Here is a 15812-nt window from a genome sequence, read left to right on the forward strand (position 1 = left end):
ATGCCATAAGTGATGAATTATAGCTATAAAATCTTTGTTATGTGCTTAATCTTTATAGGCTTCCTTTAGGTTAGTTTAGATATAGTGTTATCATTGGGAAATAAAATAATATACACAGTAGGAACCAAATATTTCACCCATCAGTGCAACATGCTATAGCTGGTATAGTACTTAATACTTACTATTGTTTTTTCCTTATAGCAATTTGCTGTAGTTTACTTATGGATAGTTCACATATTGAGAATGAGATGATCTCTTTCTGCTGAGAGAAATTATTTCCAAGGCATGTGAAATTTATTGAAATAATCTTGAAGAATTGCCATATGATTTGCTTATATAATAAAAGTATTGCCATTTACTTGACAATAAACTTAGGATTTTCAACGACAAAAAAGAATAAGTCTACTTTAATTGACTAGTTTCTGAAAGGACACATTTAATAATCGCTTGGAACACTAAAATTTTTACCAGCTACATGATGTCCAGGTTTTAGTGCCTGTTTTATTTGAAAGTGTATCTTTTACTTTAAAATGAATGACTTTATTTGTTATATAAAATAGCAATTATGACAGTAACTACATCTTAAGTTCAAATCACATAGGGTACACCTGGTACCATGAGACAGTTTCAGCAGCTATCACAATGACATAATAATTTGGATAGAATGTTACATGGGATGCATATGTCTTTAAGCAGTTTCTGACATTATGAATTCAGTATAGTCAGAGGACCCTTATCTCAATGCATTTTGTGATTATTCAGCTTTTGTTACTTTAAGTTGATTAACACAAGCTGTATAAATTAGTAAGTATATGGAAATCAAGGAGTATTGATTGCCCTGGGAAAGTCAGGTGACCAAATTGACTAAAGTTTAAGGAATTCACTATATAACTAAACTAATAAAACGTAATCATTTGTTAGGAAGTAAATAAAAAATTTGAAAGAAAAATGGAGACAACCATACTGTCCAAATAAAAGTATTTCTTCCCTCATAGCTTTGAAGTTTTTTTGTGAATGGAATTAAGTATTGATTTTATTTTGTAAATTGGTTTTATACTACACTGTAGATGTGGCTCGGCTTCCTAGGTGGCACTGATGGTAAAGAATCTGCCTGCCAGTACAGGAGATGCAAGAGACATAGGTTCAATCCCTGGGTTGTGAAGATCCCCTGAAGTAGGAAATGGCAACCCACTTCAGAATTCTTGCCTGAAAAATCCCGTAGACAGGGGATGTAGGTGGGCTGCAGTCGATTGGGGTCACAGAGAGTTGGATAGGACTGAGCATGCGCACACACATTCATAGATGTGGCTCCACCTGCCAAGTGGAGAATCCGCCTGCCAAGCAGGAAACGTGGGTTGATCTTTGAGTCCAGAAGATTCCCTGGAGTAGAAAATGGCAACCCACTCCAGTATTCTTGCCTGGAAAATCTCTTGGACAGAAGGAACCTGGTGGGTTATAGTCTGTGGGGTCACAAAAGAGTCAGACACGATGTAGTGACTAAATAACAACAACAATCCAGTAAATAGAGTTCATAATCCAAAATCTGAGGTTTAGGTAATATAACCCGATGCTCCTCAAAATATTCTGACGGTTAGGGCTAAAAAAATTAAATGCTGAGAATTTAATTAGCTTAGTTTTGAATTAGAAGGAACTTGGGAACGGGATATGAAGCTATTATATATCCCCTTATCTACTGTTTCAAATTGTTCTTTCAGATATTTTTTATTACAGGAGTATTATAAAGCCTGTATTTTAAGTAATCCTATTCCTTGCATACTCTCCATTATGTAGTGAAAAATTCATCCAGTCATTTTTGTATTCACAGAGAGACAAACTTAATAGTTTTAGTGATTTTCATAGTTGTCATTTTTCATAATATAGTTATTACTTCATTTAAAAGTTAAAGATACACTTTCAAGTAAAATAGGCACTAAAAACTAGAACCGAAGCTAAACAAGTTGAACTACAGAAAAATATTTACATAAAAAAAACCAGTTACCTTTAAAAATATTTAGCTATGATCATTTTGTCTTTGTGGTGATCATTAGTCTTCTCATGTATTGTGCCATCATTGCAAATCAATTTAAGATTATAGGTTTACTAATAGCTTTATGTCATTTACTAATTTCATGTTGTAATTATCATTGCTGTTTGTCTGTAGGTGTAAAAGTAATACTTTACCACATATTCCTTCAACACCGTGTTGAACCACTGATCTCTTTTAAAACTGATAATAGCATTCTTGCTTTGGGAAAATATATATTATATATGCATACATTTCTGAAATGTGTAAAACATTAAAGTTACAAAAAAAAGATTGGCTACAGAATTAGCTCTCTAAATCTTTGTTTTCCAGATTCATTAGATTATCAGTGAGAAAAGACAGTCTCATATGTTCATGCTCATGCAGTGGGCTATTTGTCTCATGTTCATTATGATATTTTAAAATAGATGTATGGTTTAGTGTTTGAATTAAAGACATTACTTGAAGACTTTGGAAATCATAGTGTGTGTTTGCATGGTCTTAGAAAGTTTCTTATGAAGTGATCAATCATAAAACCACAGTGATAACCAGAGCATATAACTCATGCAAATTTGGCTTTTTCTTTCGTATGGTCTGTTTTCCTCCAGTCTGCATTGGATTGGTGGCCTAAGATTGATGCTGTGTATTGCCACTCAGTTGAACTTCGAAATATGTTTGGTGAAACACTTCATAAAGCAGTCCAGGGTTGTGGAGCACACCCAGCGATACGAATGGCACCGGTAAGATTAATCATGAGTTTTGAATTCCTGAGATTGCATTTATTCAGTGTCTTTATCCCATTCTTGATGTTTTGATTATTTTAGAAAATCAAATGAGACTTTTCAGTAAGAATTGTGGTATGTCAAATACTGCAATATTGTTGCAATGCTGGTTAATGATGTACGTTTTCCACTATTTTAGTGGGTTAAACTTATTTTTCTTAGAGATATTTTCTAACAAAATGCTGTTAAAATCTTAGTGAATGTCACCTTTTCTTTTTTGTTGTTTCTTTTTCCTTTAATTTTTCCTTACGAATCAAAATACTTTGATTAGCTCCTTATCTTTTGGGGATGAATAGGGGAAGGCAATGGCATCCCACTCCAGTACTCTTGCCTGGAAAATCCCATGGACGGAGGAGGCTGGTAGGCTGCAGCCTGTGGGGTCGCTAAGAGTCAGATATGACTGAGCGACTTCACTTTCACTTTTCCCTTTCATGCACTGGAGAAGGAAATGGCAACCCACTCCAGTGTTCTTGCCTGGAGAATCCCAGGGACGGGGGAGCCTGGTGGGCTGCTGTCTATGGGGTCACACAGAGTCGGACACGACTGAAGTGACTTAGCAGCAGTAGCAGGGGAAACTGACTCCTGGGCTAGAGTAAATGTTCCTGCTAACGCACTGTTTTGCCCACTGGATGCTAGATATTGCACACAAGAAATTAGAAATAAAATTCAAAGTTTATATTTAAAAGTATCTCATATTTCATTAAACAAAAGGACAAAAACCTTCAGTGCTCTTGGGCATTATACCAAACGCTTTTCTCACACGTAAACATTGGGAATAATTGCTGCATGTTATAGATACGCATCTCTCCTTTTTACCTTTGAAAGACAGCTTGTTTACATGGACATTTTTTATTAAGAGTCCATAGATGCTGGATAATCTCCCATCTGTGTATATGCATATATGCACATATAAAAGCATACATGTCAAAAGCATGTGTTTTTTGTTTCCTTTTAAAGGAAAAGGAGGAGATGTTTAATAAGCATAGATTAAAAGGTATTATTGAATCCAGATTATAATGTTGGATTTTTGGTTGAACAACATCCATAATTATAGTATTCTACAATAGTATCTCTGTAATTGAAACACATTTTCCATGATTTAATTTTTCTCAAAGAAAGCTTTCTTTGTTCTATCAGTGTTCTTTTGGCAAAATACATGCATTCTGTAACTTGAGAGATGGAATGCCATTAAAGGAAAAAGAAAAAGTTAAACTATTAAATACAGAGATTGCCTATATAGCATATTGCATCAATTCTAAGAAGCACCTATTTAACATTTCTGAATTTGGGGGTGGATCTTATTTGTATGATGTCTTGCAGTTGACAATTTTCAAAACATAAAATAATGATGCATCTTACAGTTGATAATGTCATTGTTTCTATGAAATGTTTATATATATATGTATATGAGACATTTTATTACATAGTTACTGTATCTGTGAAAGCTATAGAATAAATATTTTATCCCTGTTTTAACACTTATAGGAGTCAACCAATCTTATTTTAAAGATTTTAGTATTTTAGCAGATTTTCACTTAAACTTTTTGCAAGATTATATAAGAATATATATAAGCTTATATAAGAATAATGTAAGAGGAAGGCTGAGCACTGAAGAATTGATGCTTTCAAGTTGTGGTGCTGGAAAAGACTTGAGAATCCTTTGGTCAGCAAGGAGATCAAATCAGTCAGTGCTAAAGGAAATCAACCCTGAATATTCATTGGAAGGACTATTGCTAAAGCTGAAGCTCCAGTACTTTGGCAACCTGATATGAAGAGCCGACTCATTGGAAAAGACTATGATGCTGGGAAAGATGGAAGGCAGAAGGAGAAAGGGGTGCCAGAGGATGAGATGTTAGATAGCATCACTGACTCAGTGGGCATGAATTTGAGCAAACTCAGAGAGATAATGGAGGACCAGGGAGCCTGGTGTGCTATAGTCCATGGGGTTGCAAAGAGTTGGATACAACTTAGTGACTGAACAATGACAACAAAAATAGGAATAATATAGACGTTGCAAAAATATTTTTTATTTGCTTTTTAAGCTTGATTGTGTCAGTCTTATACTTTCTATTGAGTGTTTCTACTAATACCACACATTTGGTACTATAAAATATGTCCTTTTATTTTTCAAAGTTTTTAAAAAATAGATTTATTTGAAAATGTTGAATAGCTATTATCATGATTCTGATGTCTGATACTCAGAAGGTGAATGTCATGTTTTTGTTTTTAGAGTCTTACATTTAAAGAAAAAGTAACAAGCCTTAAATTTAAAGAAAAACCTACAGACCTGGAGACAAGAAGCTATAAGTATCTTCTCTTGTCCATGGTGAAATTAATTCATGCAGATCCGAAGCTCTTGCTTTGTGTGAGTAGTTTTTATAAAATGCCTTGAAATTATACTAACTTAATTTGGTTTAACTGAAATGCCAAAACCTTGAAGGTGATTGTTAGCTCAAGAACACTTACTGAACCTTCCTGATTGTACATGAAACTTGACATTCCTAAGAAAGTGAACTTATAGAGATTACTAATATGATTAGATCAGATCTTACTCTTTTGTCTTATTTTTTCTTATCATTAAACTAATATATTTTCGTGAGATCTTCTGTCCATACCCCGCTACCAGATTATGTATTATTCAGATATAATCCTTGGATGGGGTTTGGATGTAATGAAGCAACCATAAATCAAGTGCTTCCTGTATCTGTTCAGTTGTTTTTTAAGTCTCCAGTTGCTCTTGCCTAAAAATTGAGCTCTTCTATCTTTATTTCTTCCTATCATCAGCCTTTTATTATCACTGACTTTGCCTGCCTATACATGTATTGGGAGGAAAAGGAGATAAAAATGTGTATGGTTAGCACTCAAATATTGTGGTTACTCTTCTCTTATAGCCTGAGATGGTATTAGATTCCTGAGATCATTACTGTAATACACAAGATGATTAGGAACTAACAAATGAAAATGAGTGGTAGTTATATGAAATGCTGAAAAGCATGGGCTCTGGAGACTTATTAGCTATGTGATTAGGGTGACTTAACCTCTCTATGCTTTAGTTTTCTTTTTTTTCTTGACCACAGCATGGGTCATGCAGGATCTTAGTTCCCTGACCAAGGATTGAACCAGTTCCCCAATCAGGGTTTGAACCCGTGCCCCTTGCTTTGGAAGTGTGGAGCCTTAACCACTGGACCACCAGGGAAATCCATGTGCTTTAGTTTTCTTATTTGAAATATTGTGATAATGATAATAATTCATATTGTTAAGCAGACTGAGATATTACATGTCATGCTCTTAGGAACAATGCAGAATAAATGCATAATGAGTACTACATAAATGTTAGGATTTTATTACTATTATTAAAATACAATTAACATTAATATTATTAATGCCCCAAACATAGCAGAAATATATTTTGACGCTCACAGCATAGCATATTTAACCTCTGTGGAATTTCTCCAGTCCTGGGAAAACAGTATCTAAAACAATTTCCTGTTGCTTTGAGTAACAGGCTTAAGTGCTAAGTATACTTTTAATTTTGATGGTATATTTTTCAAATTACTATACTGTAGAAGTCTATAAACTGATGCCCATAGTTTCAAGACTTCTTTGAGCCCCCTGAATTTAAAAAATGTGTACTTGTAAATATTTTTTTCTGAGAGAGGGAAGAGAAACAATTCCCAAAAGGATTAATGACCCCCAGAATGGCCTATGTTGTTTTGAACTCTTTGAAAAGTCCATTCAAATTTGGAAGTCTGATAGAAGAAATTGTTAGAACTTTGGTATGGAAAAAATCTTAAAATCTATTATTAAGACTTTATAAAAGGAATGAAATACCCTTTCCCCTCATTTCTTTGTTATGTAGCACACATTACTTGAGGTGTTATTTCATCATGCATGTCATATATTAGCATGACTCTGTTTGCATGGCTGTAATTCAGGATCAAAGAATGCACCAAAGTCACCAGTGCTTTCTATGTTAAATATCTTATTGTCAAGGAGCAAGAATTTAAGCAAAACATACTATTTTCCAAGTTTGAAATTAGCAGGCAGAAACAGATCAAAGTTGATATTATTTTCTTTGCTGCCATCTAGTGGTTAAACAACTTTTCTCAGAGTAATGAAAGGTAAGTTAAAATAGTGAAAGATTCATTGTAAATATTTGATTATTTTATATTTTTACTTATAAAAAACCTAAATCTTTGTAAGTAGGATAAATACAGGAATAACTATTAAATGATCTCAATCATGATATTTTAAAGTAATGTGATTTTATTGTCTTCTGTCTCTACCCTAAATCATACTACTCTCAATTTTTCAAGCCTCCTAGTTGTTCAGCTTACATCATTTCCTGTTTTCTTTTAATCATTTCTCTCCACTAAAGATCAGTAACTAAAGTTACACTAATCTCTTCAAAAAGCAAATATGCTTTCTGCCCAGCTTAAAACCTTTTGGTTGAAATAGCTTTGAGGATAGAGACTAAACTCCTAATAGACCTATTAGGTCATGCAACTTTTCACTCCCACCAATCACCTCTGCAACATCTAGAGTTATATTTGTCTTCTTTACTTTAGTTATGATGGCCTGTCTTTCGCTCCCTCTTACTACATTTCTTCCTGCTTGTCCATGCACTTGCAATTCCTCTGCCTACAGTATGCTTCCCTCTCCTCTTCACATAGTAATTCCTACTAATTCTGAGCTGTTACCACAGCCCTAAGGAAGCATTCCTGGTTATACCACATTTTCCTGTTACAGGTGCTCATACCAGCCTGTAGCTTCATAGTTCTTTTTCATTTGCAGTTTAAACTTGTTGATCTGATTATTTTATTGATGCTGTCCTTTATACCTTTTGTTTTTAATTGAAATTATATATATACATATATATATAATTTAAAATGGCCTATTTTCTGATACATATATATACACACACACACACAGGGGCCAGGGAATTAGCAAAATAAAGTAGGGGCACTAGTTGTATTGGCTTCACTTAAATGAACCATATATGCTTGAAATGGAAATAGATTCTTCCAAGTTACAAGGAAGCAATTTAGTCTCTTTAAGTAGGTAGACATTCATATTTATATATACCATTTTGCTTTGTATACAATGTCTTTCTACAGTGAAAAACCCTGAAGTATGGGTGTCTGGAGGTGTGGATTAACATTAACACTAATATTACTAGTGTTATGTGAATGTGGTTAGGTCCTTGTATTGAACAAAGCGGCAACACAGGATAACTGTGTCATTCTCATCAAGCATGCATGTACTTTGCCTTTCATTGCAGTAGTTTTGAGATCCAAAACCATAAGTTCAAATCAGAGATACATTATTTAGTCAGTGTAGTGTTGCTGAAAAAAAATAATTTATTTCTCCTATTATTGATATAATTTCTTAATTGAAAAGCTAGTACCTAGTTTTTTGTTTTAATTAGAATTTTCTCTGGATATTATTTACATTAATGAAGAACTATAGATATAGATTAAGAGAATTCTTAACAAAAGCAGTTTTTTAAATTAATTTATTTTAATTGGAGGATAATTACTTTACAATATTGTGGTGGTTTTTGCTATACATCGAAATGAATCAGCTACAGGTACACATGTGTCCCTCCATCATGAACCCCACTCCCATCTCCCTCCCAGCAGCTTTTTAATTTAAAGAAATCTCATGATGTTTATTTTTGAGGTAAAATTCACATATGATGAAATTTGCCTTTTTAAAGTGACAATTCACTGGGTTTTGGTATGTATACAAGGTTGTGTAGCCATCACCGCTATCTAGGTCTAGAACATTTTTATCACCTCAAAAATAAACCTAAAACCCATTAGCAGTCAGTCTCCATTCCCTCCACCCTTCGGCCCCTGTCCTGTGATTTTGTTTTTAATTGAAATTTGCTTTTTTCTTTGCAGAATCCAAGAAAACAGGGGCCTGAAACCCAAGGCAGTACTGCAGAATTAATTACAGGGCTTGTCCAACTGGTCCCTCAGTCACACATGCCAGAGATTGCTCAGGAAGCAATGGAGGTAAGGGGAGAATGAATTCTAAGCTCTTGAATGTACCATTGTAACTATGTAGATTCTCATTTTTTAAAATTTATTCCTTAAGACTTTTTTCCTTAAGAATTTTTTATCCAATTTTTAATGGTTACTTTCCATTTATAGTTACTACAAAATATTGCCTGTGTTCCCCATGTTGTACAATACATCCTTGAGCCTACCTTACACCCAGCAGTTCGTACCTTTCACTCCCCAATACCTGTATTGTCCACCCTTGGAACTCCCTCCACTGGTAACCACTAGTTTGTTCTCTATATTTGTGAGTCTGCTTCTTTTTTGTTATATTCACTAGTTTGTGGATGTTTCAGTTTCCACATATAAGTGATATCATATGGTACTTGTCTTTCTCTGACTGACTTCATATAGCATAATGTCTACCAAGTCCATCCATGTTGCTGCAAATGGCAAAATTTCTTTTTTATGACTGAGTAGTATTCTATTGTATGTATGTATGTGTATATATATATATGTACACACACACACCACATCTTTATACATTCGTGTATATAAAGACACATTCATATGTCCATTGATGGACATTTAGGTTGTTTCCATATCTTGGGAATTGTAAATAATGTTATAAACATTGGGGTGTATGTGTCTTTTCTAATTACTATCTTTAGTTTTTATGGATATGTACCCAGAAGTGGAATTGCTGGGTCATATGGTAGTTCTATTTTTAGTTTTTTAAAGAACCTCCATACTGTGCTCTACAGTGGCTGTACCAATTTACATTCCTGCCAACAATGTACAAGGATTCCCTTTTCTCCATACTCTCGCCATCATTTGTTATTTGTGTTCTTTTTGATGATAGCCATACTGACAGGTGTGAAGTAACATCTCATGTGGTTTTGATTTTCATTTCTCTGGTGATTAGTGATGTTGAGCATCTTTTCATATGCCTGTTGTCTATTTGTGTATCTTCTTTGAAAACATGTGTATTCAGTTCTTTTGCCCATTTTTTAAAAATTGGGTTTTTTTTTATGTTGAATTGTAGGAGTTATTTATGTATGTTGAATATTAATCTCTTATCAGTCATATAATTTGCAAATTTTTTCTCCCATTCAGTAGGCTGTTTTTGCATTTTGTCAGTGGTTTCCTTTGCTATGCAAAAGCTTTTAAGTTTAATTAGGTCCAATTTGTTTACTTTTGCTTTTGCTTCCCTTGCATTAGGAGACAGATCTAAAAAATACTGCTACCATTTATGTCAAAGAGCGTTCTGCTTATATTTCCTCTGGGAGTTTTATGGTTTCTGGTCTTGCATTTAAGTCTTTAATCCATTTTGAGTTTATTTTTATGTATTGTGTTATAGAATGTTCTAATTTCCTTATTTTACATAAGGAAAATAGCTGTCCAGTTTTCTCAGCACCACTTATTGAAGAGCCTGTCTTTTCTCCATTGTGTATTCTTGCTCACTTTGTCATAGTTCGACCGTAAGTGCGTGGATTTATTTTCGGGTTCTCTATCCTGTTCTGTTGATCAGTGCATCTGGTTTTGTGCTAGTACCGTACTGTTTTGATGACTGTAGTTTTGTAGTACAGTCTAAGTTCAGGGAGCATGATTCCTCCGGGTCTGTTCTTTCTCAAGTTTGTTTTGGCTTTTTTGGATCCTTTATGTTTCTGTACAAATTTTAAAATTATTTTTTTCTGATTCTCTGAAAAATACCATTGGTGTTTTGATAGGGATTGCATTAAATCCATAGAGTGCCTTGGGTAGTATTGTCATTCCAACAATATTGATTCTTCCAACCCAAGAACATAGTGTATCTATCAATCTGTGTGTTATCTTCAATTTCTTTGATCAGTGTCTTTCAGTCTTTTGGAGTATAGGTCTTTTGCCTCCTTACGTAGGTTTATTCCAAGGTATATAACTTTTTTTTTTTTGATGCAATGGTAAATGGGATTGTTTCATCAATTTCTCTTTCTAGTATTTCATAATTAGTGTAAAGAAATGTGGCAGATTTCTGTATGTTAATTTTGCACCCTGTAACTTTACTGAATTTATTGATGAGTTCTAATAGTTTTTTGGTAGTTGTCTTTAGGATTTTCTGTGTATAGTATCATGTCATCTGTGAACAGTGACAGTTTTCATCTTCCTTTCCAATTTGGATTTCTTTTGTTTTCTTCTCTGATTGCTGTGACTAGGACTTCCAAAACTGTGTTGAATAAAAGTGGCAAGAATGAGCATCCTTGTCTTGTTCCCTTGATTTTACAAGGAAATGCTTTCAGGTTTTCACCATTGAATATGATGTTAGCTGTGGGTCTGTTGTAAATGGCCTTTGTCAAGGTATGTTCCTTCTATGCCCACTTTCCAGAGAGTTGTTTTGATCACAAATGGATATTGAATTTTATCAAAAGCTTTTTCTGCGTCAATTGAGATGGTCATAGAATTTTTATTTTTCAGTTTGTTAATGTGGTGTATCACATTGGCTGATTTGTAGATATTAAAGCATTCTTGCATCCCTGTAATAAATCCCACTTGATCATGGTGTGTGATCCTTTTAATGTATTTTGCTAATATTTTGCTAATACTTTGTTGAGAATTTTTGCATCTATGTTCATCAGTGATATTGGCCTACAATTTTTTTGTGACATATTTGTCTCATTTTGGTATCAAGGTGATGGTAGTTTCGTAGAATGAGGGAGGAAGCGGTCCTTCCTATGCAATAGTTTGGGAAGAATAGGTGTTAGCTCTTCACTAAATGGTAGAATTCACCTGTGAAACCATCTGGTCCTGAGCTTTTGTTTGTTGAGAATATTTTTGTTGTTGATTAAATTTCATTACTGGTGATTGGTCTGTTCATATTTTCTATTTCTTCTTGAGTCAGTCTTGAAGATTGTACCTTTCTAGGAGTTTGGTTTTTTTTCTAGAGTATCCATTTTATTAATATGTAACTGTTCATAGTAATCACTTATGATCTTTTGTATTTCTGTGGTGCCAGAAATGCAACTTCACCTTTTTCATTTCTGATTTTATATTTTAGGCCCTCTCGCTTTTTTTCTTGATGAGTCTGGCTAAAAGTTTATCAGTTTTATCTTTTCAAGGAATTGCTCTTAGATTCATGATCTTTTTTTTTTTTTTAGTCTCTATTTAAATATTTCTGCTCTAATCTTGATGATTTTCTTCTACTAACTTTGGGTTTTGTTTGTTCTTTTTCTTGTTCCTTTAGGTTTAAGTTTAACTTGTTTATTTCAGGTTTTTCTAGTTTCTTGGGCCAGGCTTCCTCTTAGAACTAGGGGGATCTTCCCTCTTAGAACTGCTTATGCTGCATCCTATAGATTTTGGATCATTGTGTTTTCATTTTCATTTGTCTGCAGGTATCTTTTTATTTCTTTGATTTCTTCAGTAACCCATTGGTTGTTTAGTAGCATATTGTTTAACTTCCATATGTTTGTGCTTTCCATATTTTTTTCCTTGATGTCTAGTCTCATAATGTTGTGGTTGGAAAAGACACTTGATATGATTTCAGTCTTAAATTTATTGAGACTTGTTTTGTGGCCTAGCTTGTGATCTATCCTGGAGAATGTTCCACGTATGCCTGGAAAAGAGTGTGTATTCTGCTGCTTTTGGATGGAATGTTTTCTGTATACCTGTTAGTTGATCTAGTCTAATGTGTCGTTTAAGGCCAGTGTTTCCTCATTGGCTTTCTGTGTGGATGATCTGTCCACTGATGTAAATGGTGTGTCAAAATCACCTACTATTGTTGTGTTACTGTCAGTTTCTCCCTTTATATCTGTTGATATTTGCTTTATGTATTTAGGTTAGTCTCTGTTGGATTATAAAGAGACACATCTTATTATTACAAAGAGGTCCAATCCATCCAGAAAATAAAACTTTGTGAGTCTGATAACAAAGATTTAAAATATACAAAGCAAAAATACATAAAATTTCTAAATATATAATATAAAAACATGTGAAAGGACAGATAGACATACATAGTTATAGTGAGATACTTAAGTATACCTTTCTCAATATCTGATAGAGTAAGCCAGCAAACAAGTAGTAAGGATAGGAGATTTGAAAAACATGATTATCAAATTTGACCTATTTGACACATATGGAGAACTACATTCAATAAGCGCATTTTCTTTTCAAGTACGTATGGGACATTTAGTATATCTTGAGTAGGTGTCATACAAATTCTGAAGGATTCAAATTATTCAGAATTTTTTTATGACTATATTGAAATTAAGCTAGATAGCAAATAATAGAAAGCTTTATGAAACATCAAGTGATGATATAGTTGACCCTTGAACAACATGGGTGTGAACTGTGCGGGTCCAGTTATATGCAGATTTTTTGGACATATTGGAAACATTTTTGTGTATTTGTGACAGTTTGAAAAAACATGCAGGTGAATTGCTAGCCTAGCAATATCAAAACAATTAAGAAAAGATATGTCATGGCATATAATATATCTGGATACCAGTCTATATTATCATTTTTGGGGGATCATTTATTACACCTTTTTACTTTTTTTAATTGAAATATTACAAAAATTAAAAAAAAAATTTTTGTTTGGCTTCCCTGATGGCTCAGTTGGTGAAGAATCCACCTGCAATGCAGGAGACCCTGGTTCGATTCCTGGGTTGGGAAGATCTGCTGGAAAAGGGATAGGCTACCCACTCCAGTATTCTTAGGCTTCCCTTGTGGCTCAGGTGGTAAAGAATCTGCTTACAACGCGAGACCTGGGTTCAATCCCTAGGTTGGGAAGACCCCCTGGAGAAGGGAATGGCTACCCACTCCAGTATTCTGGCCTGGAGAATTACATGGACTGTATAGTCCATGGGGGTCACAAAGAGTCAGACACAACTGACTGACTTTGACTAATTGAAATATATTTGATTTATAATATGTTAATCTCTGCTTTACAGCAGAGTGATTCAATTTATATATATGCATTCTTCTTCTAATATTCTTTTCCGTTATGTTTTATCACAGAATATTGAATATAGTTTCCTGTGCTATACAGTAAACCTTGTTGTTTATTCAAATATTATCATTTATTACATAATATATATATAAATCTACTATAAAAAGTTGAGATTTACAAAAGCTTACAGACTGTACATGGTGTCCTTCACAGTCAAAAGAAATGTAAGCAAATATAAAGATGCAGTATTAAATCATAATTGCATAGAGGACTTCCCTGGTGATTTAGTGGTTGAGAGTCTGCCCTTCTACTGCAGGGTCTTGGGTTCGGTCCCTAATCGGGGAGTTTAAGATCCCATGTGCCACCTGCTGTGGCCAAAAAATAAAAAATCCTAGCTGCATAACATTAACTGTAGTACATACTATACTACTGTAATAACTTCATATCTGTGTTTTGTTACTATTTCGGTGAGCTCAAGTGTCCTGAGTATCTGCTTAAAATGTTCTCTGAGAAGTTTATCTCTCCCACTAAATTGTATATTAGCAAAAAGTGATCTCTTGGGTTCTCATGTATTTTTCATCATGTTTAGTGCAGTACCAAACCTGGAATAATACCTTGTGACTTAACACAAAGTGCACTAGTGATGAAAGCAGAGAAAAGTCATGACATTATAAGAAGTTGAATTGTTTGATATGTGCTGTAGATTGAGATCTGCAGCTGTGGTTGTCTGCCATTTCAAGATAAATAAATCCAACGTACAGACTGTTGAGGGAGAAAAATGGAAATTCATGAAGCTGTTGCTGCAACTACTCCAGTAGGCATGAAACCTTGTCCTTTTAATTAAATGTCTTTCTCATATTCAAAAGACAACTTTTATGTGGATGCAAGATTGCTGTAAGAAAGGTATACCTATTGACTTCAGTGTGATTTGATAAAAAGTGAAGTCTTTATGTGACAACTTGAAGCAAAAGCGAAGTGGAGGATCTAAAGCTGGAGAATGTAATGCCTGCAGAGAATGGCTTGATAGTTTTAGAAAGAGGTTTGGCTTTAAAAATGTCAGGATAAAGGAGAAGCAGCTTCTGACCATGAGGCAGCAGATGAGTTCCTAGACTCCATTAAGAAAATTATTGATGGAAAAGGATAGCAGCCTGAACAGGTTTATAATGTGGATGAAAGTGCCCTTAATTCTAGGGGGAAAAAAATGCCACAAAGGACATTTATTAGGAAGAGAAGCAAGCACCGGGATTTAAGGTAGGAAGGGATAGGCTTACCTCTACTGCTTTGTGCAAATACAGTATGATCAAAACTGTCCTAATCTATAATATAAGGCTTCTAACTTCCAAGGCTGGAAAGGAAAAGATAGATACCAGTTGCTAGTCTTTTGGTTGTACACCAAGAAAGCCTGCACAGTGAGGATCGTTTTTGGATTAGTTCCATCAATACTTGTTGCTGGAGTGAGGAAGTATCTTGCCAGTAATGGACTGCCTTTTAAAGTTCTTTTGATACTGGACTGTGCCCCTGGCTACCCAGAACCCCATGAGTTTAACACTGAAAATGTCAAAGTGGTCTCATTGCCCAAAACATGTCTCTAATTCAGCTTCTAGATCAGGGGTTCATAAGGACTTTTTAGGCTCATTACACATGGTATTCTATGGAAAGGATTGTTGACACTATGGAAGAGAACCCCAGTAAAGAGAACATCATGAAAGCCCAGAAGGATTACACTATCGAAGATGCCATCATTGTTATAGAAAAAGTTGACACATCTTATAAACATGAAGTAAACTTACAATATTGATAAATACTGTTCTGCACTTAAAATGTATTTTCTTTATGATTTCTTAGTAGCATTTTGTTTTTACTAGCTTTATTGTAAAAATATAATATATGACACATATGACATACAAAAATATGTGTTAACAACTCTGTTATTGGTGAGGCTTCCAGTCAGTAGTAGACAATCAGTAGTTAACTTGTTAGGCAGTCAAAAGTTATATGTAAATTTTTTTACTGCATGTGGGGTCAGCACCCCTAACCTCTTCATTGTTCAGGGGTCAACTGTACTTTGTTTTTATTCATAT

The 15812-nt window shown here is 34.2% G+C and overlaps 1 protein-coding gene across 3 annotated transcripts in view; it reads left to right on the forward strand.

The window, feature by feature from the left end:
* The window catches only part of NF1 (neurofibromin 1), a 238244-nt gene that overhangs the window by 80223 nt on the left and 142209 nt on the right, over positions 1 to 15812 (forward strand). For all 3 annotated transcript variants that reach the window (XM_081579690.1, XM_081579691.1, XM_081579692.1), the window contains exons 12-14: positions 2632 to 2763; positions 5036 to 5170; positions 8712 to 8825. In XM_081579690.1, coding sequence (XP_081435816.1) covers positions 2632 to 2763; positions 5036 to 5170; positions 8712 to 8825 — 381 coding nt within the window. The remainder of the gene's footprint in view (positions 1 to 2631; positions 2764 to 5035; positions 5171 to 8711; positions 8826 to 15812) is intronic.

The sequence above is a fragment of the Giraffa tippelskirchi genome, chromosome 3 (assembly GCF_054371585.1).
Source record: "Giraffa tippelskirchi isolate mGirTip1 chromosome 3, T2T-mGirTip1v1.2.pri, whole genome shotgun sequence".
In the NCBI taxonomy this organism is placed as follows: domain Eukaryota; kingdom Metazoa; phylum Chordata; class Mammalia; order Artiodactyla; family Giraffidae; genus Giraffa; species Giraffa tippelskirchi.